This window comes from Octopus sinensis, linkage group LG4 (assembly GCF_006345805.1).
Source record: "Octopus sinensis linkage group LG4, ASM634580v1, whole genome shotgun sequence".
Taxonomy (NCBI): Eukaryota; Metazoa; Mollusca; class Cephalopoda; order Octopoda; family Octopodidae; genus Octopus; species Octopus sinensis.
In genome coordinates this window covers 11,390,835-11,415,834 of record NC_043000.1, presented here as the reverse complement: position 1 = coordinate 11,415,834, position 25,000 = coordinate 11,390,835, and the positions used below count along the sequence as shown (strand labels likewise).

At 35.3% G+C, this 25,000-nt stretch overlaps 1 protein-coding gene across 7 annotated transcripts in view; it reads left to right on the top strand.

The window, feature by feature from the left end:
* The window catches only part of LOC115211074, an 88,924-nt gene that overhangs the window by 26,612 nt on the left and 37,312 nt on the right, over nt 1-25,000 (top strand). For 2 of the 7 annotated variants that reach the window (XM_036501764.1, XM_036501765.1), the window contains exons 4-7: nt 2,567-2,623; nt 11,552-11,608; nt 16,531-16,587; nt 23,749-24,200. The exons of 2 other annotated variants lie outside the window; for them this stretch is intronic. In XM_036501764.1, coding sequence (XP_036357657.1) covers nt 2,567-2,623; nt 11,552-11,608; nt 16,531-16,587; nt 23,749-23,912 — 335 coding nt within the window. In that variant the 3' untranslated portion in view covers nt 23,913-24,200. Of the gene's footprint in view, nt 1-2,566; nt 2,624-11,551; nt 11,609-16,530; nt 16,588-19,279; nt 19,332-23,748; nt 24,201-25,000 lie in introns of those variants that run through there. 3 more of the 7 variants (XM_036501767.1, XM_036501768.1, XM_036501766.1) reach the window with 3 other exon arrangements.

Genomic DNA, 25,000 nt, shown 5'->3' with positions numbered 1-25,000 from the left:
ACTTACTCATACCCACGGAAAAAGCAAGCACTAAGTCCTGAGCAGACTTAAGTACCCCAAATATATCCAAAACAGAAAAATCTTCGGCGCACCTCGAGACACGTGTGATTCGAACCAGAAACTTTCACAGAGTGATAGAATCCGGAAATGAACACTAATCTATTTATAATTAATATAGGATAAAATTTTTTTGGGGAAAAAAATGTTATCAATGGCCAGCATATCAAAAAATGCCTTTAAAGGTAAAATTTATACATAACTTACAAGATAAGGGCAGAAGAAAAATTCTAATGCCAAATATGCCGAAACCAAAAATTTTTTTGTCGATAACCATTATAATTTATGCGTCTCGAAATAAACCGATAGAAATCTCTAAAAAATTTGTTATTACCGTATTGGTCCAATTTTGAGACGCATAAATTATAATGGTTATCGACAAAAAAATATATGTAAAAGTTTAAAAAATATACAAACTGGGACAAGAACGTGAAACATTTAGAAGACGACACAAAAAACACGGACGGGACTTTCGAAGCTCTCAGTCATCAGTCAAGAACTGGATCATCTTCACAATTTCGGCTGATTAATATATATATATATATATATATATATATATATATATATATAAAATGGATGTTTGTAGGTGTGCAAAATGGCGTCTTCTTTCTATCAATCCCTCTATACCATATCCACTCACAAAGCTTTGGTTGTCCCTGGGCTATAATTACTATTTAATTATTGTAACAGAAATAGTAAATACTAGCACTTTGACCTGGCAACGCTGGGTCATAGTGCTAGTATATGCATATACAGTTGCCTGTGCGCACACATACACGCAAATACTGTCCAAATCTCCGACTAATCACATACAGCTAGCTGGCATTTAATTGACGTATCAAGTTTCAGGCTTTTGATTGGATTTTGGATAGAAAATTCACAAAAAAGACAATTCTGATTTCAGATTACGTTTGATGAACAGGAATCTATCTATCTATATATATATATATATATATATATATATATATATATATATATATATATATAGATTCCTGTTCATCAAATGTAAAATCTGAAATCAGAATTTTATTTTTTGCATCTTTCACAATAAATGTAGAAGTCAAACCGGGTCCAGGCATAAAAGCAGATGAAACCGAAGGTTCCCGAAATGGTAAAAAAGTTAATAAACCCTTTTTGAATCCTTTAAATTGGGTGCTCATTTGAATCCTATCCGCTGTTTCTTTCTCTTAACTCATAGAATTTAGTCATTGCTTTGTTTGTGTTTTTTTAATCTTTTAAATTTTTATTCCAACCAAGCAGTTCACTAGCACAACTCAGTTACCAATAGTGACTGTCTTTCAGAAAAAAATAACTGTTTTGAATCCACCCAGGGTTACCTTTCTTTGGAGTTTACCATTAACCCTTTAGTTACCAACCCAGCTGAAACCGGCTCCAATTCTGTTGTACAAATGTCTTGTTTTCTTAAGGTTTTAATTAAAATCTTCCACCAAACCTTAGTCACAATTTATGTTCCTAACACTAGCTTAATGATAACTGAGTTATTTTACTAAATTCTTTGTTATATTTAAAATTAATTGAAAGAAACACATAGCATCTCAACAGAATATGGTAACGAAAGGGTTAAAAATATATAATAGAGAAACAATTCTTAACCCTTTTGATACCAACCCGGCTGAAACCGGCTCTGGCTCTGTGGTACAAATGTCTTGTTTGCATAAGTTTTGAATTAAAATCTTCCATCAAACCTTAGTCACAATTTATGTTCCTAACACTAGCTTAAATGATAATTATTTCACTAAATACTTTGTTATATTTAAAGTAATTGAAAGAAACACAGCATCTCAAAATACACTAACAAAAGGGTTAAGGCAGGCTAATGAGCCAGAAATACAAATCGGAGGGTCCACCAGAGCTGTACTATGCTTCTAGTGTTGGTATGGCTGCTAGGGGTCAATTTAGGATTTTGTTGCTAAAATTTCTGTTTAATTAATTGCTTATAGTTTTATAATACTATAAAGGTGCAGGAGTGACTGTGTAGAAAGTAGCTTGCTTACCAATCACATGGTTCCAGGTTCAGTCCCACTGCGTGGCACCTTGGGCAAGTGTCTTCTACTATAGCCTCAGGCCGACCAAAGCCTTGTGAGTGGATTTGGTAGACAGAAACTGAAAAGAAGCCCGTCGCATATATGTATATGTATATATATGTGTTTGTGTGTCTATGTTTGTTCCCCCGACGTTGCTTGACGACCGATGCTGGTGTGTTTACGTCCCCGTAACTTAGCCGTTCGGCAAAAAGAGACCAATAGAATAAGTATAAAGAATAAGCCCTGGGGTCGATTAGCTCGACTAAAAGCAGTGCTCCAGCATGGCCGCAGTCAAATGACTGAAAAGAGTAAGAGAATCAGGGGGTCCACTAGAGCTGTACTTTGCTTCTAGTGTTGATATGGCTGCTGGGGGTCAATTTGGGATTTTGTTGCTAAAATTTCTGTTTAATTAATTGCTTATAGTTTTATAATAGGCAATATATCCAAATTTTTTGTTCTTATAGGTGGTGAATGTGGAAACATTACAAGCTGTGGTGGATCTTCTGCTACTAGCAGACCTGGTAAGTGGGTTTCCTATCACGTTTAGCGTTTGTGACTAGAAACCTCATTCTTAAATCTTTCTTCTATTTCTTTTACTTAAATCATAAGTTTTAGTCACTGTTTCTGAGTTTTTTGATTTCTTTAAATGTTTGTTACAACCAGGCAGTTCACTAGCGCAACACAGTCACTGATAATGATCGGTCTTTAGATGGAAATGCAGCTCTGAATCCACTTAGGGTTACCGTTGAGGATTCCATTAGAGGAAGGGTTTTCAACTGGAGTTAGTACAGCTTTTGGGGGTCCAATATAGGGTTTTGTTGTTAAAATTTATGCACAATTAATTGGTTACAGTCTTACAGAACATAATGTATTTTATCAGCTTTTCTCAATATAATTCATCATCATCATCATCATTTAACGTCCGTTCTCCATGCTAGCATGTGTTGGACGGTTCGACTGGGGATCAGGCTCCAGTCTGATTTGGCAGTGTTTCTACATTCTACAGCTGGATGCCCTTTTAACGCCAACCCACTTCCGTGAGGTAGGGTGCTTTTTTATTAATAATATTTGATTATAAAAATATAATAGGATTTTAAAAAACATGAAATAGTTATGGGGGGTCCATCTGAGTAAAATAGGAAGCAAAAGGGTCCATAGGGTGAAAAATGGTGGAAGACCATTTTGTTGGAGGGAAGCACTGGGCAGATATGGTGTTTTCCCACATTTTCCATCAGAGAGAATTTGTCTCCTTGGTAACAGTGAAGAATTTGTCGTTAGCAATGAAAATATGTCACAAACATTTAACTAAGGTGGGTTTACTTATTACTGACAATTCTCACCACCTCAGTTGGCATCACTTACAGAGCTCCACACATGTGGCCACAAGCTCCAGACACAAATAATAATAAGCAAACCCATCAGTGGCTACGGAGCTCAGGGCTAAAAGCAGAGAGCGAAGGTTTCATCCTGGCTGCTCAGATCAAATCAAGCCTATTAACCCGGAACTACCAGGCCAATGTGATGAAAATGGAGCAGACCCAAAATGCCGATTCTGCAAACGACATGATTGAAACAGTGGACCACCTAATCTCTGGATGTAAAGTCTTAGCACCAGTGGAGTATAAATTAAGACATGACAGAGTGGCCAATATCTACACTGGCTAATAAGTCGGCATTACAATATCAAAACTGCCGACAAGGTATAATCACCACCCTGAGGCTGTAACTGAAGGAGAAAATGTAATGATTCTGGGGACTTTCCAGTACATACAGACCAAACCATCAAGGCCCAATAAACCAGATATTGTTGTGAAAGACCAAAACAATAAAGTTTACTTATTGATCAACATGAGCATCCCCTGTGATCATATATCTCGGCGAAAGAGTTTGACAAGCTCAGAAAATATAAAGACCTGCTCATTGAAATTGAGAAAATGTGGCATCTCAAGGCGGTGGTTACAACAGTGATCGTAGGAGCACTAGGAATGATCAAGAAGCCAATAAACCAGATATTGTTGTGAAAGACCAAAACAATAAAGTTTACTTATTGATCAACATGAGCATCCCCTGTGATCATAATATCTCGGCGAAAGAGTTTGACAAGCTCAGAAAATATAAAGACCTGCTCATTGAAATTGAGAAAATGTGGCATCTCAAGGCGGTTACAATACCAGTGATCGTAGGAGCACTAGGAATGATCAAGAAGGGAACCGAAGATTATATGAGAATGATCCCTGGCTTACCATCCCTGCAAGAAGTGCAAAAGATTGTCTTAACTGGTACATCACACGTATTGAGAAGAGCATTGTCGATGTGAGAACTATTACTACCCATGTATTTTAATTTAACTTTATTTCTATCAAAAAAAAAAAATGAATGAACGAACTAGTGAGTTTAGTTTAATGGCCTACCAATGTATACTATGAGTTTCTTTGCCCTAGGAGTCGGGAAGACACTCGGCAAGAAATGGAAGCAAATTTGAAAGAAAAAATGATAATAATAATAATAAAGGTTATCCCTATTGTCGTTGGAACATTGGGTTCAATACCACCCAATCTGAAAAAAGGCATCTGAAAACCTTAGAAATACCCTACAGTCCAGATATATTACAAATGTCAGCATTACTTGGGCCTGCATGCATATTGTGTAAAATACTGTCTGAGGTCCTAGTTGTGATTTGACAAACAGTGCAAACCCCCCAGTGGGGTGGAATACTTCACCTCTGGAAACATGATTGTTTCATTCAACCTCCTTAACAAAAAACAACCCTTATTCAGGGACCTTTTTGAGCAGGATGGGTTACGTGACCAGAGAAAATTCTAACTGGCCCCACCTGCAGTCATGTGCTGTTTATACCCCTGATATGAGATCACCATGTCGCGCACATATGGTTGTGAGAGACAGATGATTGATGATGTCGCATTTTTCTTATATTTTACCTCAGTGTCAATTTGATGGCATGCACTGCTCTCTCACTCAATAATAATAATAATAATAATAATAATAACGATAAAGGTTATCCCTATTGTCATTGGAGTATTGGGTTCAATACCACCCAATCTGAAAAAAAAGCATCTGAAAACCTTAGAAATACACTACAGTCCAGATGTATTACAAAGGTCAGCATTACTTGGACCAGCATGCATATTGTGTAAAGTACTGTTTGTCTGAGGTACTAGTTGTGACTTGACAAACAGTGCAAACCCCCCAGTAGGCACAATATCTTCAATCAACAACCTCATGATATTGTTTACTGTGCAATGACTAATTGTCCCTTTCAGGGCAAACCCCCACTTGATGACAATTGCCCCCATCAACACCTGTTTAACTAATTCTCTAATTTGGTCTCTGGAAACTTGGCACATCAGGAGTTATGTGTTCAGGGACCCAGAAACTGGGTCCCTGCCTTCTAAGCTATCTAGGCTGACAGATTTGTGGTCTGTGTAGCCAACTAGTTTGAAAAGTAGACAACTTATGTTATCCTTAGCTACTGCCCTACAGGATACCTTGTCTAGATACAATCTGTGTGACCCGATGCGATCCATCCAATTCTACATTGGCACATCTGGGAAACCCAGTCAGTTTCTGTCAGATAGTTGAAAATAACTGAACAGGTTTGCGAGGCTATTAACACCCCCTCTTCTGTCTGCTAGCCCCACATAATCGAAATGTGGTTCTAAGACAGTATTTCAGTCATCCACTAACATTAAAGGTCTTGCTCCTGTCAGAGCATAAACAGCCACCAGTCTGTGGACACCCCTGTCACTACTGTTCATGTCCAGTATCACCAACTTACCTTGAGGGTCTACGAAGATAGGCCTCTCTGGAAAAACACTGCAGTTTCACCTCGCATTCCTGGTTGACATGGAGATAAATAGGTCGTGTATCTACCGAAAATGGCCAGAAAGTCTGGTTTCACTGATGGCCACGACATCAACACTTAGTGACCTGAGGTCATTGAGTAGATGGCCCTGTTTCCAAGGCAACTGAGGCCACATGCATTTATACTGCCTATTCTGAACAAGGTCATATCGGGTTAGACTACAGAAGTAGAAAAGGTTACTCACAGTACTTTTGTGGGGATGGATGTTCCGTCCTCATTGGTATATATGGATGTTTCAAGGCGGCAAGCTGGCAGAGACATTAGCACTCCGGGCGAAATGCTTAGCGGTATTTTGTCTGTCTTTACATTTGAGTTCAAATTCCGCCGAGGTCGACTTTGCCTTTCATCCTTTCAGGGTTGATAAATTAAGTACCAGTTATGCACTGAGGTCGATGTAATTGACTTAATCCATTTGTCTGTCCTTGTTTGTCCTCTCTGTGTTTAGCCCCTTATAGGTAGTAAAGAAATAGGTATTTCGTCTGTCTTTACATTCTGAGTTCAAATTCCGCCGAGGTCGACTTTGCCTTTCATCCTTTCAGGGTTGATAAATTAAGTACCAGTTATGCACTGGGGTCGATGTAATTGACTTAATCCGTTTGTCTGTCCTTGTTTGTCCCCTCTGTGTTTAGCCCCTTGTGGGTAGTAACGAAATAGGTATATATATATATATGGATGTTTCTTTATATAGTCTTTTATTGATGTCTCTTCCAAAGGCCCCTACTCCGTCAGGATGTTTAGCTTTTACAGTGTTGAGTCTTGTGATGTTTGGATGACCCCTATGTGTGTTGGTGTGTGTGTGATGTCTGTATGGTTATGTGTGTGACCCCTTGGGTCTTTATTGTTTGTGTTTATTGCTGTGTAGTTCAGAATGTTTGACCTTTGCTGGTGTTGAGACATTTGAGAGTTGTGTGTGTGAATTGGGTTGTGCTTGTGAGGGTGGTGTCGACGGTAGTGATCATTGTTGTTGTTGACGGCTCTAGTGTGACTGCTGTCGGTGGAAATATTTGTCAATTTGTTTTCAAAGGTGTTTCCCACCTCTGATCCTACCTGTCAGATTTTTGTGTTGTTGTTTCACCTGTTGACCTTTTGCCATTCAGACTCTTTTGTCAGCACCATTCCAGTGCAGGACACGCCTGGCTGCCCTGATAGGTGAGGGACAAATTTGTAGGACTTTTTGTTGTTGTTCTATTGATAAAGTTGTTGTTTTGGAGTGTTCTGATGTTGTTTTTGCTGCTGTTTGCTGTGTGGAAACCATAAATGTTGGTGAATTCTTTGTTCTGTTTGCCATTGTTGTTGTTCTTGTTGTTGCTTGATAGATGTTGCTGTTGCTTTTGCAGCTCTAGTGGTCACCTGCCTCTGCTGCTGTTGTTGTGGTTGTTGTTAAGCAATATTTTCAATCAACAACCTCATGATATTGTTTACTGTGCAATGACTATAATAATAATAATAATAATGGTGCAAATATTTTTCTAATATTTAAACAAAATCACAGTTTGTAACTGAACAAGTTCAAAAATTTCTTTGAATTAGTTTTTTGTTTTGTTTTGTTTGACTGAATGGATTAGTTAGCTTCATTCTCAAGGATCATCTATCTTTTGAACTATTTAGTTGCTATAGAAAGGATTTGCATTCTCCAGTTTCTGTTTGTGAAAGAAGAATTCAAAGAGAAAAATATTATTAAGAATAAAAATTGACAGAAACCACTGTCTTTACCAATGCTAGATAATCCTATCAGATGCAGGATAATTTACTAATTATTCATTTACTAATTATTATTAATTATTTACTAATTCATTTTTATCATGAGATTTTGGTTTTGGTTAATTTACTAATTATTCATTTACTAATTATTATTAATTATTAATAATAATTTACTAATTATTCATTTTTATCATGAGATTTTGGTTTTGGTTAATTTACTAATTATTCATTTACTAATTATTATTAATTATTAATAATTATTATTATTAATAATAATTTACTAATTATTCATTTTTATCATACGATTTTGGTTTTCATTAATTTACTAATTATTCATCATCATCATCATCATCATCATCGTTTAACGTCCATTTTCTATGCTAGCATGGGTTGGACGGTTCAACTGGGGTCTGGGAAGCCAGAAGGCTGCGCCAGGCCCAGTCTGATCTGGCAGTGTTTCCACAGCTGGATGCCCTTCCTAACAACAACCACTCCATGAGTGTAGTGGGTGCTTTTTATGTGCCATCTGCACAGGTGCCAGACGAGGCTGGCAAACGGCCACAATCGGATGCTGCTTTTTACGTGCCACCAGCACGAGGGCCAGTCGAGGCTGGCAGCAGCCACAATCAGATGGTGCATTTTACGTGCCACTGGCATGGAGGCCAGTCGGGGCGGCGCTGGCAATGACCACGTTCAGATGGTTCTCTTACGTGCTATCGGCACTGGTATCACAGCTACAATTTCCATTGATGTTGATCGATTTTCATTTTCATTTTCACTTGCCTCAACAGGTCTTCACAAGTAGGGTTTGTGTCACAAGAAGGAAAGGTATGCATAAGTGGGCTGGCTACGTCCTAGGTAGAGGCCACGGGTTATGGTCTCACTTGTCCTGCCGGGTCTTCTCATGCACAGCATACTTCCAAAGGTTTCGGTCTCTGGTCATTTCCTCGGTGAGACCTAATATTCGAAGGTCGTGCTTCACCACCTTGTCCCAGGTTTTCCTGGGTCTACCTCTTCCACAGGTTCCCTCAACTGCTAGGGTGTGGCACTTTTTCACACAGCTATCTTCATCCATTCTCGCTACATGACCATACCAGCGCAAACGTCTCTCTTGCACACCACAACTGATGCTTCTTAGGTCCAACTTTTCTCTCAAGGTACTTACACTCTGTCGAGTATGAACACCAACATTACACATCCATTGGAGCATACTGGCTTCATTTCTTGCGAGCTTACGCATGTCCTCAGCAGTCACGGCCCAAGTTTCACTACCATATAGCATGGCTGTTCGTACACATGCATCATACAGTCTGCCTTTTATTCTGAGCGAGAGGCCTTTTGTCACCAGCTCTCAATTATTATTAATAAATATAATTTACTAATTATTCATTTTTATCATAAGATTTTGGTTTTGGTTAATTTACTAATTATTATTAATTATTAATAATTTACTAATTATTCATTTTTATCACGAGATTTTGGTTTTGGTTAATTTACTAATTATTCATTTACTAATTATTATTAATTATTAATAATAATTATTATTAATAATAATTTACTAATTATTCATTTTTATCATGAGATTTTGGTTTTGGTTAATTTACTAATTATTCATTTACTAATTATTATTAATTATTAATAATAATTATTATTAATAATAATTTACTAATTATTCATTTTTATCATGAGATTTTGGTTTTGGTTAATTTACTAATTATTATTAATTATTAATAATTTACTAATTATTCATTTTTATGACGAGATTTTGGTTTTGGTTAATTTACTAATTATTCATTTACTAATTATTATTAATTATTAATAATAATTATTATTAATAATAATTTACTAATTATTCATTTTTATCATGAGATTTTGGTTTTGGTTAATTTACTAATTATTCATTTACTAATTATTATTAATTATTATTAATAATAATTTACTAATTATTCATTTTTATCATGAGATTTTGGTTTTGGTTAATTTACTAATTATTCATTTACTAATTATTATTAATTATTAATAATAATTATTATTAATAATAATTTACTAATTATTCATTTTTATCATGAGATTTTGGTTTTGGTTAATTTACTAATTATTATTAATTATTAATAATTTACTAATTATTCATTTTTATCACGAGATTTTGGTTTTGGTTAATTTACTAATTATTCATTTACTAATTATTATTAATTATTAATAATAATTATTATTAATAATAATTTACTAATTATTCATTTTTATCATGAGATTTTGGTTTTGGTTAACTTACTAATTATTCATTTACTAATTATTATTAATTATTAATAATAATTATTATTAATAATAATTTACTAATTATTCATTTTTATCATGAGATTTTGGTTTTGGTTAATTTACTAATTATTCATTTACTAATTATTATTAATTATTAATAATAATTATTATTAATAATAATTTACTAATTATTCATTTTTATCATGAGATTTTGGTTTTGGTTAATTTACTAATTATTCATTTACTAATTATTATTAATTATTAATAATAATTATTATTAATAATAATTTACTAATTATTCATTTTTATCATGAGATTTTGGTTTTGGTTAATTTACTAATTATTCATTTACTAATTATTATTAATTATTAATAATAATTATTATTAATAATAATTTACTAATTATTCATTTTTATCATGAGATTTTGGTTTTGGTTAATTTACTAATTATTCATTTACTAATTATTATTAATTATTAATAATAATTATTATTAATAATAATTTACTAATTATTCATTTTTATCATGAGATTTTGGTTTTGGTTAATTTACTAATTATTCATTTACTAATTATTATTAATTATTAATAATAATTATTATTAATAATAATTTACTAATTATTCATTTTTATCATGAGATTTTGGTTTTGGTTAATTTACTAATTATTCATTTACTAATTATTATTAATTATTAATAATAATTATTATTAATAATAATTTACTAATTATTCATTTTTATCATGAGATTTTGGTTTTGGTTAATTTACTAATTATTCATTTACTAATTATTATTAATTATTAATAATAATTATTATTAATAATAATTTACTAATTATTCATTTTTATCATGAGATTTTGGTTTTGGTTAATTTACTAATTATTATTAATTATTAATAATTTACTAATTATTATTAATTATTAAAAGGGTTAAGGCAGGCTAATGAGCCAGAAATACAAATCGGAGGGTCCACCAGAGCTGTACTATGCTTCTAGTGTTGGTATGGCTGCTATGGGTCAATTTAGGATTTTGTTGCTAAAATTTCTGTTTAATTAATTGCTTATAGTTTTATAATACTATAAGGTGCAGGAGTGACTGTGTAGAAAGTAGCTTGCTTACCAATCACATGGTTCCAGGTTCAGTCCCACTGCGTGGCACCTTGGGCAAGTGTCTTCTACTATAGCCTCAGGCCGACCAAAGCCTTGTGAGTGGATTTGGTAGACAGAAACTGAAAAGAAGCCCGTCGCATATATGTATATGTATATATATGTGTTTGTGTGTCTATGTTTGTTCCCCCGACGTTGCTTGACGACCGATGCTGGTGTGTTTACGTCCCCGTAACTTAGCCGTTCGGCAAAAAGAGACCAATAGAATAAGTATAAAGAATAAGCCCTGGGGTCGATTAGCTCGACTAAAAGCAGTGCTCCAGCATGGCCGCAGTCAAATGACTGAAAAGAGTAAGAGAATCAGGGGGTCCACTAGAGCTGTACTTTGCTTCTAGTGTTGATATGGCTGCTGGGGGTCAATTTGGGATTTTGTTGCTAAAATTTCTGTTTAATTAATTGCTTATAGTTTTATAATAGGCAATATATCCAAATTTTTTGTTCTTATAGGTGGTGAATGTGGAAACATTACAAGCTGTGGTGGATCTTCTGCTACTAGCAGACCTGGTAAGTGGGTTTCCTATCACGTTTAGCGTTTGTGACTAGAAACCTCATTCTTAAATCTTTCTTCTATTTCTTTTACTTAAATCATAAGTTTTAGTCACTGTTTTTGAGGTTTTTGATTTCTTTAAATGTTTGTTACAACCAGGCAGTTCACTAGCGCAACACAGTCACTGATAATGATCGGTCTTTAGATGGAAATGCAGCTCTGAATCCACTTAGGGTTACCGTTGAGGATTCCATTAGAGGAAGGGTTTTCAACTGGAGTTAGTACAGCTGTTGGGAGTCAATATAGGGTTTTGTTGTTAAAATTTATGCACAATTAATTGGTTACAGTCTTACAGAACATAATGTATTTTATCAGCTTTTCTCAATATAATTCATCATCATCATCATCATTTAACGTCCGTTCTCCATGCTAGCATGTGTTGGACGGTTCGACTGGGGATCAGGCTCCAGTCTGATCTGGCAGTGTTTCTACATTCTACAGCTGGATGCCCTTCTTAACGCCAACCACTCCGTGAGTGTACTGGGTGCTTTTTTATTAATAATATTTGATTATAAAAATATAATAGGATTTTAAAAACATGAAATAGTTATGAGGGTCCATCTGAGTAAAATAGGAAGCAAAAGGGTCCATAGGTGAAAAATGGTGGAAGACCATTTTGTTGGAGGGAAGCACTGGGCAGATATGGTGTTTTCCCACATTTTCCCATCAGAGAGAATTTTGTCTCCTTGGTAACAGTGAAGAATTTGTCGTTAGCAATGAAAATATGTCAAAAACATTTTAACTAAGGTGGGTTTACTTATTACTGACAATTCTCACCACCTCAGTTGGCATCACTTATAGAGCTCCATACATGTGACCACAAGCTCCAGACACAAATAATAATAAGCAAACCCATCAGTGGCTACGGAGCTCAGGGCTAAAAGCAGAGAGCGAAGGTTTCATCCTGGCTGCTCAAGATCAAAGCCTATTAACCCGGAACTACCAGGCCAATGTGATGAAAAATGGAGCAGACCCAAAATGCCGATTCTGCAACGACATGATTGAAACAGTGGACCACCTAATCTCTGGATGTAAAGTCTTAGCACCAGTGGAGTATAAATTAAGACATGACAGAGTTGGCCAATATCTACACTGGCTAATAAGTCGGCATTACAATATCAAAACTGCCGACAAGTGGTATAATCACCACCCTGAGGCTGTAACTGAAGGAGAAAATGTAACGATTCTGTGGGACTTTCCAGTACATACAGACCGAACAACATTGGCACATCTGGGAAACCCAGTCAGTTTCTGTCAGATAGTTGAAAATAACTGAACAGGTTTGCGAGGCTATTAACACCCACTCTTCTATCTGCTAGCCCCACATAATTCAAACATGGTTCTAAGACAGTATTTCAGTCATCCACTAACATTAAAGGTCTTGCTCCTGTCAGAGCATAAACAGCCACCAGTCTGAGGACACCCCTGTCACTACTGTTCATGTCCAGTATCACCAACTTACCTTGAGGGTCTACGAAGATAGGCCTCTCTGGAAAAACACTGCAGTTTCACCTCGCATTCCTGGTTGACATGGAGATAAATAGGTCGTGTATCTACCGAAAATGGCCAGAAAGTCTGGTTTCACTGATGGCCACGACATCAACACTTAGTGACCTGAGGTCATTGAGTAGATGACCCTGTTTCCAAGGCAACTCAGGCCACATGCATTTATACTGCCTATTCTGAACAAGGCCATATCGGGTTAGACTACAGAAGTAGAAAAGGTTACTCACAGTACTTTTGTGGGGATGGATGTTCCGTCCTCATTGGTATATATGGATGTTTCAAGGCGGCAAGCTGGCAGAGACATTAGCACTCCGGGCGAAATGCTTAGCGGTATTTTGTCTGTCTTTACATTCTGAGTTCAAATTCCGCCGAGGTCGACTTTGCCTTTCATCCTTTCAGGGTTGATAAATTAAGTACCAGTTATGCACTGGGGTCGATGTAATTGACTTAATCCATTTGTCTGTCCTTGTTTGTCCTCTCTGTGTTTAGCCCCTTATAGGTAGTAAAGAAATAGGTATTTCGTCTGTCTTTACATTCTGAGTTCAAATTCCGCCGAGGTCGACTTTGCCTTTCATCCTTTCAGGGTTGATAAATTAAGTACCAGTTATGCACTGGGGTCGATGTAATTGACTTAATCCGTTTGTCTGTCCTTGTTTGTCCCCTCTGTGTTTAGCCCCTTGTGGGTAGTAACGAAATAGGTATATATATATATATATGGATGTTTCTTTATATAGTCTTTTATTGATGTCTCTTCCAAAGGCCCCTACTCCGTCAGGATATTTAGCTTTTACAGTGTTGAGTCTTGTGATGTTTGGATGACCCCTATGTGTGTTGGTGTGTGTGTGATGTCTGTATGGTTATGTGTGTGACCCCTTGGGTCTTTATTGTTTGTGTTTATTGCTGTGTAGTTCAGAATGTTTGACCTTTGCTGGTGTTGAGACATTTGAGAGTTGTGTGTGTGAATTGGGTTGTGCTTGTGAGGGTGGTGTCGACGGTAGTGATCATTGTTGTTGTTGACGGCTCTAGTGTGACTGCTGTCGGTGGAAATATTTGTCAATTTGTTTTCAAAGGTGTTTCCCACCTCTGATCCTACCTGTCAGATTTTTGTGTTGTTGTTTCACCTGTTGACCTTTTGCCATTCAGACTCTTTTGTCAGCACCATTCCAGTGCAGGACACGCCTGGCTGCCCTGATAGGTGAGGGACAAATTTGTAGGACTTTTTGTTGTTGTTCTATTGATAAAGTTGTTGTTTTGGAGTGTTCTGATGTTGTTTTTGCTGCTGTTCCTGTGTGGAAACCATAAATGTTGGTGAATTCTTTGTTCTGTTTGCCATTGTTGTTGTTCTTGTTGTTGCTTGATAGATGTTGCTGTTGCTTTTGCAGCTCTAGTGGTCACCTGCCTCTGCTGCTGTTGTTGTGGTTGTTGTTAAGCAATATTTTCAATCAACAACCTCATGATATTGTTTACTGTGCAATGACTATAATAATAATAATAATAATGGTGCAAATATTTTTCTAATATTTAAACAAAATCACAGTTTGTAACTGAACAAGTTCAAAAATTTCTTTTGAATTAGTTTTTTGTTTTGTTTTGTTTGACTGAATGGATTAGTTAGCTTCATTCTCAAGGATCATCTATCTTTTGAACTATTTAGTTGCTATAGAAAGGATTTGCATTCTCCAGTTTCTTGTTTGTGAAAGAAGAATTCAAAGAGAAAAATATTATTAAGAATAAAATTTGACAGAAACCACTGTCTTTACCAATGCTAGATAATCCTATCAGATGCAGGATAATTTACTAATTATTCATTTACTAATTATTATTAATTATTAATAATAATTATTATTAATAATAATTTACTAATTATTCATTTTTATCATGAGATTTTGGTTTTGGTTAATTTACTAATTATTCATTTACTAATTATTATTAATTATTAATAATAATTATTATTAATAATAATTTACTAATTATTCATTTTTATCATGAGATTTTGGTTTTGGTTAATTTACTAATTATTCATTTACTAATTATTATTAATTAATAATAATTATTATTAATAATAATTTACTAATTATTCATTTTTATCATGAGATTTTGGTTTTGGTTAATTTACTAATTATTATTAATTATTAATAATAATTATTATTAATAATAATTTACTAATTATTCATTTTTATCATACGATTTTGGTTTTGGTTAGTTTACTAATTATTCATTTACTAATTATTATTAATTATTAATAATAATTATTATTAATAATAATTTACTAATTATTCATTTTTATCATGAGATTTTGGTTTTGGTTAATTTACTAATTATTCATTTACTAATTATTATTAATTATTAATAATAATTATTATTAATAATAATTTACTAATTATTCATTTTTATCATGAGATTTTGGTTTTGGTTAATTTACTAATTATTCATTTACTAATTATTATTAATTATTAATAATAATTATTATTAATAATAATTTACTAATTATTCATTTTTATCATGAGATTTTGGTTTTGGTTAATTTACTAATTATTCATTTACTAATTATTATTAATTATTAATAATAATTATTATTAATAATAATTTACTAATTATTCATTTTTATCATGAGATTTTGGTTTTGGTTAATTTACTAATTATTATTAATTATTAATAATTTACTAATTATTATTAATTATTAAAAGGGTTAAGGCAGGCTAATGAGCCAGAAATACAAATCGGAGGGTCCACCAGAGCTGTACTATGCTTCTAGTGTTGGTATGGCTGCTATGGGTCAATTTAGGATTTTGTTGCTAAAATTTCTGTTTAATTAATTGCTTATAGTTTTATAATACTATAAGGTGCAGGAGTGACTGTGTAGAAAGTAGCTTGCTTACCAATCACATGGTTCCAGGTTCAGTCCCACTGCGTGGCACCTTGGGCAAGTGTCTTCTACTATAGCCTCAGGCCGACCAAAGCCTTGTGAGTGGATTTGGTAGACAGAAACTGAAAAGAAGCCCGTCGCATATATGTATATGTATATATATGTGTTTGTGTGTCTATGTTTGTTCCCCCGACGTTGCTTGACGACCGATGCTGGTGTGTTTACGTCCCCGTAACTTAGCCGTTCGGCAAAAAGAGACCAATAGAATAAGTATAAAGAATAAGCCCTGGGGTCGATTAGCTCGACTAAAAGCAGTGCTCCAGCATGGCCGCAGTCAAATGACTGAAAAGAGTAAGAGAATCAGGGGGTCCACTAGAGCTGTACTTTGCTTCTAGTGTTGATATGGCTGCTGGGGGTCAATTTGGGATTTTGTTGCTAAAATTTCTGTTTAATTAATTGCTTATAGTTTTATAATAGGCAATATATCCAAATTTTTTGTTCTTATAGGTGGTGAATGTGGAAACATTACAAGCTGTGGTGGATCTTCTGCTACTAGCAGACCTGGTAAGTGGGTTTCCTATCACGTTTAGCGTTTGTGACTAGAAACCTCATTCTTAAATCTTTCTTCTATTTCTTTTACTTAAATCATAAGTTTTAGTCACTGTTTTTGAGGTTTTTGATTTCTTTAAATGTTTGTTACAACCAGGCAGTTCACTAGCGCAACACAGTCACTGATAATGATCGGTCTTTAGATGGAAATGCAGCTCTGAATCCACTTAGGGTTACCGTTGAGGATTCCATTAGAGGAAGGGTTTTCAACTGGAGTTAGTACAGCTGTTGGGAGTCAATATAGGGTTTTGTTGTTAAAATTTATGCACAATTAATTGGTTACAGTCTTACAGAACATAATGTATTTTATCAGCTTTTCTCAATATAATTCATCATCATCATCATCATTTAACGTCCGTTCTCCATGCTAGCATGTGTTGGACGGTTCGACTGGGGATCAGGCTCCAGTCTGATCTGGCAGTGTTTCTACATTCTACAGCTGGATGCCCTTCTTAACGCCAACCACTCCGTGAGTGTACTGGGTGCTTTTTTATTAATAATATTTGATTATAAAAATATAATAGGATTTTAAAAACATGAAATAGTTATGAGGGTCCATCTGAGTAAAATAGGAAGCAAAAGGGTCCATAGGTGAAAAATGGTGGAAGACCATTTTGTTGGAGGGAAGCACTGGGCAGATATGGTGTTTTCCCACATTTTCCCATCAGAGAGAATTTTGTCTCCTTGGTAACAGTGAAGAATTTGTCGTTAGCAATGAAAATATGTCAAAAACATTTTAACTAAGGTGGGTTTACTTATTACTGACAATTCTCACCACCTCAGTTGGCATCACTTATAGAGCTCCATACATGTGACCACAAGCTCCAGACACAAATAATAATAAGCAAACCCATCAGTGGCTACGGAGCTCAGGGCTAAAAGCAGAGAGCGAAGGTTTCATCCTGGCTGCTCAAGATCAAAGCCTATTAACCCAGAACTACCAGGCCAATGTGATGAAAAATGGAGCAGACCCAAAATGCCGATTCTGCAACGACATGATTGAAACAGTGGACCACCTAATCTCTGGATGTAAAGTCTTAGCACCAGTGGAGTATAAATTAAGACATGACAGAGTTGGCCAATATCTACACTGGCTAATAAGTCGGCATTACAATATCAAAACTGCCGACAAGTGGTATAATCACCACCCTGAGGCTGTAACTGAAGGAGAAAATGTAACGATTCTGTGGGACTTTCCAGTACATACAGACCGAACAACATTGGCACATCTGGGAAACCCAGTCAGTTTCTGTCAGATAGTTGAAAATAACTGAACAGGTTTGCGAGGCTATTAACACCCACTCTTCTATCTGCTAGCCCCACATAATTCAAACATGGTTCTAAGACAGTATTTCAGTCATCCACTAACATTAAAGGTCTTGCTCCTGTCAGAGCATAAACAGCCACCAGTCTGAGGACACCCCTGTCACTACTGTTCATGTCCAGTATCACCAACTTACCTTGAGGGTCTACGAAGATAGGCCTCTCTGGAAAAACACTGCAGTTTCACCTCGCATTCCTGGTTGACATGGAGATAAATAGGTCGTGTATCTACCGAAAATGGCCAGAAAGTCTGGTTTCACTGATGGCCACGACATCAACACTTAGTGACCTGAGGTCATTGAGTAGATGACCCTGTTTCCAAGGCAACTCAGGCCACATGCATTTATACTGCCTATTCTGAACAAGGCCATATCGGGTTAGACTACAGAAGTAGAAAAGGTTACTCACAGTACTTTTGTGGGGATGGATGTTCCGTCCTCATTGGTATATATGGATGTTTCAAGGCGGCAAGCTGGCAGAGACATTAGCACTCCGGGCGAAATGCTTAGCGGTATTTTGTCTGTCTTTACATTCTGAGTTCAAATTCCGCCGAGGTCGACTTTGCCTTTCATCCTTTCAGGGTTGATAAATTAAGTACCAGTTATGCACTGGGGTCGATGTAATTGACTTAATCCATTTGTCTGTCCTTGTTTGTCCTCTCTGTGTTTAGCCCCTTATAGGTAGTAAAGAAATAGGTATTTCGTCTGTCTTTACATTCTGAGTTCAAATTCCGCCGAGGTCGACTTTGCCTTTCATCCTTTCAGGGTTGATAAATTAAGTACCAGTTATGCACTGGGGTCGATGTAATTGACTTAATCCGTTTGTCTGTCCTTGTTTGTCCCCTCTGTGTTTAGCCCCTTGTGGGTAGTAACGAAATAGGTATATATATATATATATGGATGTTTCTTTATATAGTCTTTTATTGATGTCTCTTCCAAAGGCCCCTACTCCGTCAGGATATTTAGCTTTTACAGTGTTGAGTCTTGTGATGTTTGGATGACCTCTATGTGTGTTGGTGTGTGTGTGATGTCTGTATGGTTATGTGTGTGACCCCTTGGGTCTTTATTGTTTGTGTTTATTGCTGTGTAGTTCAGAATGTTTGACCTTTGCTGGTGTTGAGACATTTGAGAGTTGTGTGTGTGAATTGGGTTGTGCTTGTGAGGGTGGTGTCGACGGTAGTGATCATTGTTGTTGTTGACGGCTCTAGTGTGACTGCTGTCGGTGGAAATATTTGTCAATTTGTTTTCAAAGGTGTTTCCCACCTCTGATCCTACCTGTCAGATTTTTGTGTTGTTGTTTCACCTGTTGACCTTTTGCCATTCAGACTCTTTTGTCAGCACCATTCCAGTGCAGGACACGCCTGGCTGCCCTGATAGGTGAGGGACAAATTTGTAGGACTTTTTGTTGTTGTTCTATTGATAAAGTTGTTGTTTTGGAGTGTTCTGATGTTGTTTTTGCTGCTGTTCGCTGTGTGGAAACCATAAATGTTGGTGAATTCTTTGTTCTGTTTGCCATTGTTGTTGTTCTTGTTGTTGCTTGATAGATGTTGCTGTTGCTTTTGCAGCTCTAGTGGTCACCTGCCTCTGCTGCTGTTGTTGTGGTTGTTGTTAAGCAATATTTTCAATCAACAACCTCATGATATTGTTTACTGTGCAATGACTATAATAATAATAATAATAATGGTGCAAATATTTTTCTAATATTTAAACAAAATCACAGTTTGTAACTGAACAAGTTCAAAAATTTCTTTTGAATTAGTTTTTTGTTTTGTTTTGTTTGACTGAATGGATTAGTTAGCTTCATTCTCAAGGATCATCTATCTTTTGAACTATTTAGTTGCTATAGAAAGGATTTGCATTCTCCAGTTTCTTGTTTGTGAAAGAAGAATTCAAAGAGAAAAATATTATTAAGAATAAAATTTGACAGAAACCACTGTCTTTACCAATGCTAGATAATCCTATCAGATGCAGGATAATTTACTAATTATTCATTTACTAATTATTATTAATTATTAATAATAATTATTATTAATAATAATTTACTAATTATTCATTTTTATCATGAGATTTTGGTTTTGGTTAATTTACTAATTATTCATTTACTAATTATTATTAATTATTAATAATAATTATTATTAATAATAATTTACTAATTATTCATTTTTATCATGAGATTTTGGTTTTGGTTAATTTACTAATTATTCATTTACTAATTATTATTAATTAATAATAATTATTATTAATAATAATTTACTAATTATTCATTTTTATCATGAGATTTTGGTTTTGGTTAATTTACTAATTATTATTAATTATTAATAATAATTATTATTAATAATAATTTACTAATTATTCATTTTTATCATGAGATTTTGGTTTTGGTTAGTTTACTAATTATTCATTTACTAATTATTATTAATTATTAATAATAATTATTATTAATAATAATTTACTAATTATTCATTTTTATCACGAGATTTTGGTTTTGGTTAATTTACTAATTATTCATTTACTAATTATTATTAATTATTAATAATAATTATTATTAATAATAATTTACTAATTATTCATTTTTATCATGAGATTTTGGTTTTGGTTAATTTACTAATTATTCATTTACTAATTATTATTAATTATTAATAATAATTATTATTAATAATAATTTACTAATTATTCATTTTTATCATGAGATTTTGGTTTTGGTTAATTTACTAATTATTCATTTACTAATTATTATTAATTATTAATAATAATTATTATTAATAATAATTTACTAATTATTCATTTTTATCATGAGATTTTGGTTTTGGTTAATTTACTAATTATTCATTTACTAATTATTATTAATTATTAATAATTATTATTATTAATAATAATTTACTAATTATTCATTTTTATCATACGATTTTGGTTTTCATTAATTTACTAATTATTCATCATCATCATCATCGTTTAACGTCCATTTTCTATGCTAGCATGGGTTGGACGGTTCAACTGGGGTCTGGGAAGCCAGAAGGCTGCGCCAGGCCCAGTCTGATCTGGCAGTGTTTCTACAGCTGGATGCCCTTCCTAACAACAACCACTCCATGAGTGTAGTGGGTGCTTTTTATGTGCCATCTGCACAGGTGCCAGACGAGGCTGGCAAACGGCCACAATCGGATGCTGCTTTTTACGTGCCACCAGCACGAGGGCCAGTCGAGGCTGGCAGCAGCCACAATCAGATGGTGCATTTTACGTGCCACTGGCATGGAGGCCAGTCGGGGCGGCGCTGGCAATGACCACGTTCAGATGGTTCTCTTACGTGCTATCGGCACTGGTATCACAGCTACAATTTCTATTGATGTTGATCGATTTTGATTTTTATTTTCATTTTCACTTGCCTCAACAGGTCTTCACAAGTAGGGTTTGTGTCACAAGAAGGAAAGGTATGCATAAGTGGGCTGGCTACGTCCTAGGTAGAGGCCACGGGTTATGGTCTCACTTGTCCTGCCGGGTCTTCTCATGCACAGCATACTTCCAAAGGTTTCGGTCTCTGGTCATTTCCTCGGTGAGACCTAATATTCGAAGGTCGTGCTTCACCACCTTGTCCCAGGTTTTCCTGGGTCTACCTCTTCCACAGGTTCCCTCAACTGCTAGGGTGTGGCACTTTTTCACACAGCTATCTTCATCCATTCTCGCTACATGACCATACCAGCGCAAACGTCTCTCTTGCACACCACAACTGATGCTTCTTAGGTCCAACTTTTCTCTCAAGGTACTTACACTCTGTCGAGTATGAACACCAACATTACACATCCATTGGAGCATACTGGCTTCATTTCTTGCGAGCTTACGCATGTCCTCAGCAGTCACGGCCCAAGTTTCACTACCATATAGCATGGCTGTTCGTACACATGCATCATACAGTCTGCCTTTTATTCTGAGCGAGAGGCCTTTTGTCACCAGCTCTCAATTATTATTAATAAATATAATTTACTAATTATTCATTTTTATCATAAGATTTTGGTTTTGGTTAATTTACTAATTATTATTAATTATTAATAATTTACTAATTATTCATTTTTATCACGAGATTTTGGTTTTGGTTAATTTACTAATTATTCATTTACTAATTATTATTATTAACAATAATTTACTAATTATTCATTTTTATCATAAGATTTTGGTTTTGGTTAATTTACTAATTATTATTATTAACAATAATTTACTAATTATTCATTTTTATCATGAGATTTGGGTTTTGGTTAATTTACTTTCACCATAGCCCTTAATATTTTCTTGACTGTTTTATCACCTCACAATTCTTTATACCAGCCATTTTCATTGTTATGTTAAAATTTTGAGCCACCAAATTTAATTACACAAGAATGCCAGGAAATCCTTATATAACACTTGTTACGAATTTAATAAATAAGAACGTTTCAGTTTTTTGTTTGAATAATGAGGAAATTAATTATATTTAAATAATAAGAAAAAATAAATGCGCCATTTTTAAAGCCTAGCCAGGCTCATGAGCCCGGTTTCCCGATTTCTATGGCATATGTATTCCCCAGCTGGACAGGACGCCAGTCCATCGCAGCGTTACTCATTTTTGCCAGCTGAGTGGACTGGAGCAATGTGAAATGAAGTGTTTTGCTCAAGAACACAGCGCGTCGCCCCGTCCAGGAATCGAAACCACAATCTTACGATCATGATGCTGTCACTCTAACCACTAAGCCACACGCCTCCACTATTTAAATAATGTGTAAATCTATATGCTGCCCCTGGTAAACAATGGACTGATCCATTTTTATGCTAAAAAAGTCAGTCCCCTTTGTTAATGCTTTGTTACCTTTCTAAATAATGGACTGGTCTGAAGGAGAACATTTAATGAATTAGACATAGTACTCTAAGATAATTGTGTCTGTTTACCCCTTTTCTTACCATGTTCCTGTTTAAATATATTGCCTTTGTTTAAGGCGTCGAGCTGGCAGAAACATTAGCACGCCGGGCAAAATGCTTAGCGGTATTTCGTCTGCCGTTACGTTCTGGGTTCAAATTCTGCCAAGGTTGACTTTGCCTTTCATCCTTTCGGGGTCGATAAATTAAGTACCAGTTATGCACTGGAGTCGATGTAATTGACTTAATCCATTTGTCCTCTCTGTGTTTAGCCCCTTGTGGGTAGTAAAGAAATAGGTATTTCGTCTGCCGTTACGTTCTGGGTTCAAATTCCGCCGAGGTCGACTTTGCCTTTCATCCTTTCGGGGTCGATAAATTAAGTACCAGTTATGCACTGGGGTCGATGTAATTGACTTAATCCGTTTGTCCCTCCGTGTTTAGCCCCTTGTGGGTAGTAAAGAAATAGGTATTTCGTCTGCCGTTACGTTCTGGGTTCAAATTCCGCCGAGGTCGACTTTGCCTTTCATCCTTTCGGGGTCGATAAATTAAGTACCAGTTACGCACTGGGGTCGATGTAATCGACTTAATACCTATGTCTGTCCTTGTTTGTCCCCTCTGTGTTTAGCCCCTTGTGGGTAGTAAAGAAATATATATTGCCTTTGTTTCAATAAATTTTGGAAACAATAAAGAATTTAGGGAAAAGACCTTGTCATGGCTAAGCTAGTGTTTGCAACACAAGTTTATTTGAAGTTTTGATGGAAAGTTTTTACTTTAGATTTCTTTAAAACAAGGAATTTGTACAATAGAAGCAAAGGCAGTATTGAGTAGGTTTATATAAAAATGGTTAAACCTGGCAGATGTTACTATTTTTTATTAAAAACAAAAGGTATATGTGTTTATTTTTTGTCTTTTGCAGATATGGAAACCACAAAAGATTCTGGATCTAACGCAGCAGGAACCAGCATGCCCAACTATGCGATAATCATCCTTGCCATAATCAGTGCTTTGCAGCCATTCTTTTTAGAATCTTCTATGTCAATTGAATCAAAATTCACGTTCTTGCGTAGAGAAAAAATATAGAATTACCAACAAAAACAAAGCTGATAAATATGTACAGGTGTTGCAAATGAAGTTTAATTACCAATAGACACCGGCCATGGCTTCAATCTCATAAGGAACATTTAAACAAGTTGTCATTTTGATTTTCACTTTTCTCCATGCATACAACACTGTATCACACATCCTAGAAGAAAGATCAACTTCCACGCTGTTTCTATTTACTCATTTCATTATCAGTTCGTGTACTTCCTATGATATGTTATCTTCTCTTACTTGTCATGCTTGAAGAATAAAATCAATTGCAGTCCTTCTGTTTGTTTGTTTTAGTTTTTTTGTTGAAGCATAGGGCGTAGGAGTGGCTGTGTGGTAAGTAGCTTGCTTACCAACCACATGGTTCCGGGTTCAGTCCCACTGCGTGGCACCTTGGGCAAGTGTCTTCTACTATAGCCTCGGGCTGACCAAAGCTTTGTGAGTGGATTTGGTAGACGGAAACTGAAAGAAACCCGTCGTATATATGTATATATATGTTTGTGTGTCTGTGTTTGACAACCGATGCTGGTGCGTTTACGTCCCCATAACTTAGCGGATCGGCTAAAGAGATCGATAGAATAAGTACTAGGCTTACAAAGAATAAGTCCGGGGGTCGATTTGCTCGACTAAAGGCAGTGCTCCAGAATGGCCACAGTCAAATGACTGAAACAAGTAAAAGACTAAAAGCCTGGTACTTGTTCTATTGATCTCTTTTGATGAACTGCTAAGTTATGGGCACCAACACCAGTTGTCAAACAGTGAGGAGAGAGGACAGAGACAACCCCTCCCCCCACATCTTTGATTATAATTTTATTATGGATTCCTGCTAACGCATGCACCATGACACATACTAACCGTCTAGAGGCAGTACCTGTGGCACATCTACACATGAATGCCCCGAAGACTTTCTTTCCTCATAACTTTCAAAAGAATCGATATTTTTAAATGAAATGTTCTATAAATACACTTGAGACAGTGTAGATTCCGTTTCTATTAGAATTTGAGAGGACAAAATTTTCTGCCAAAAAATGTCATTTGTATTAATATATATGTGTTTTATACAACCAATTTTTATTTTC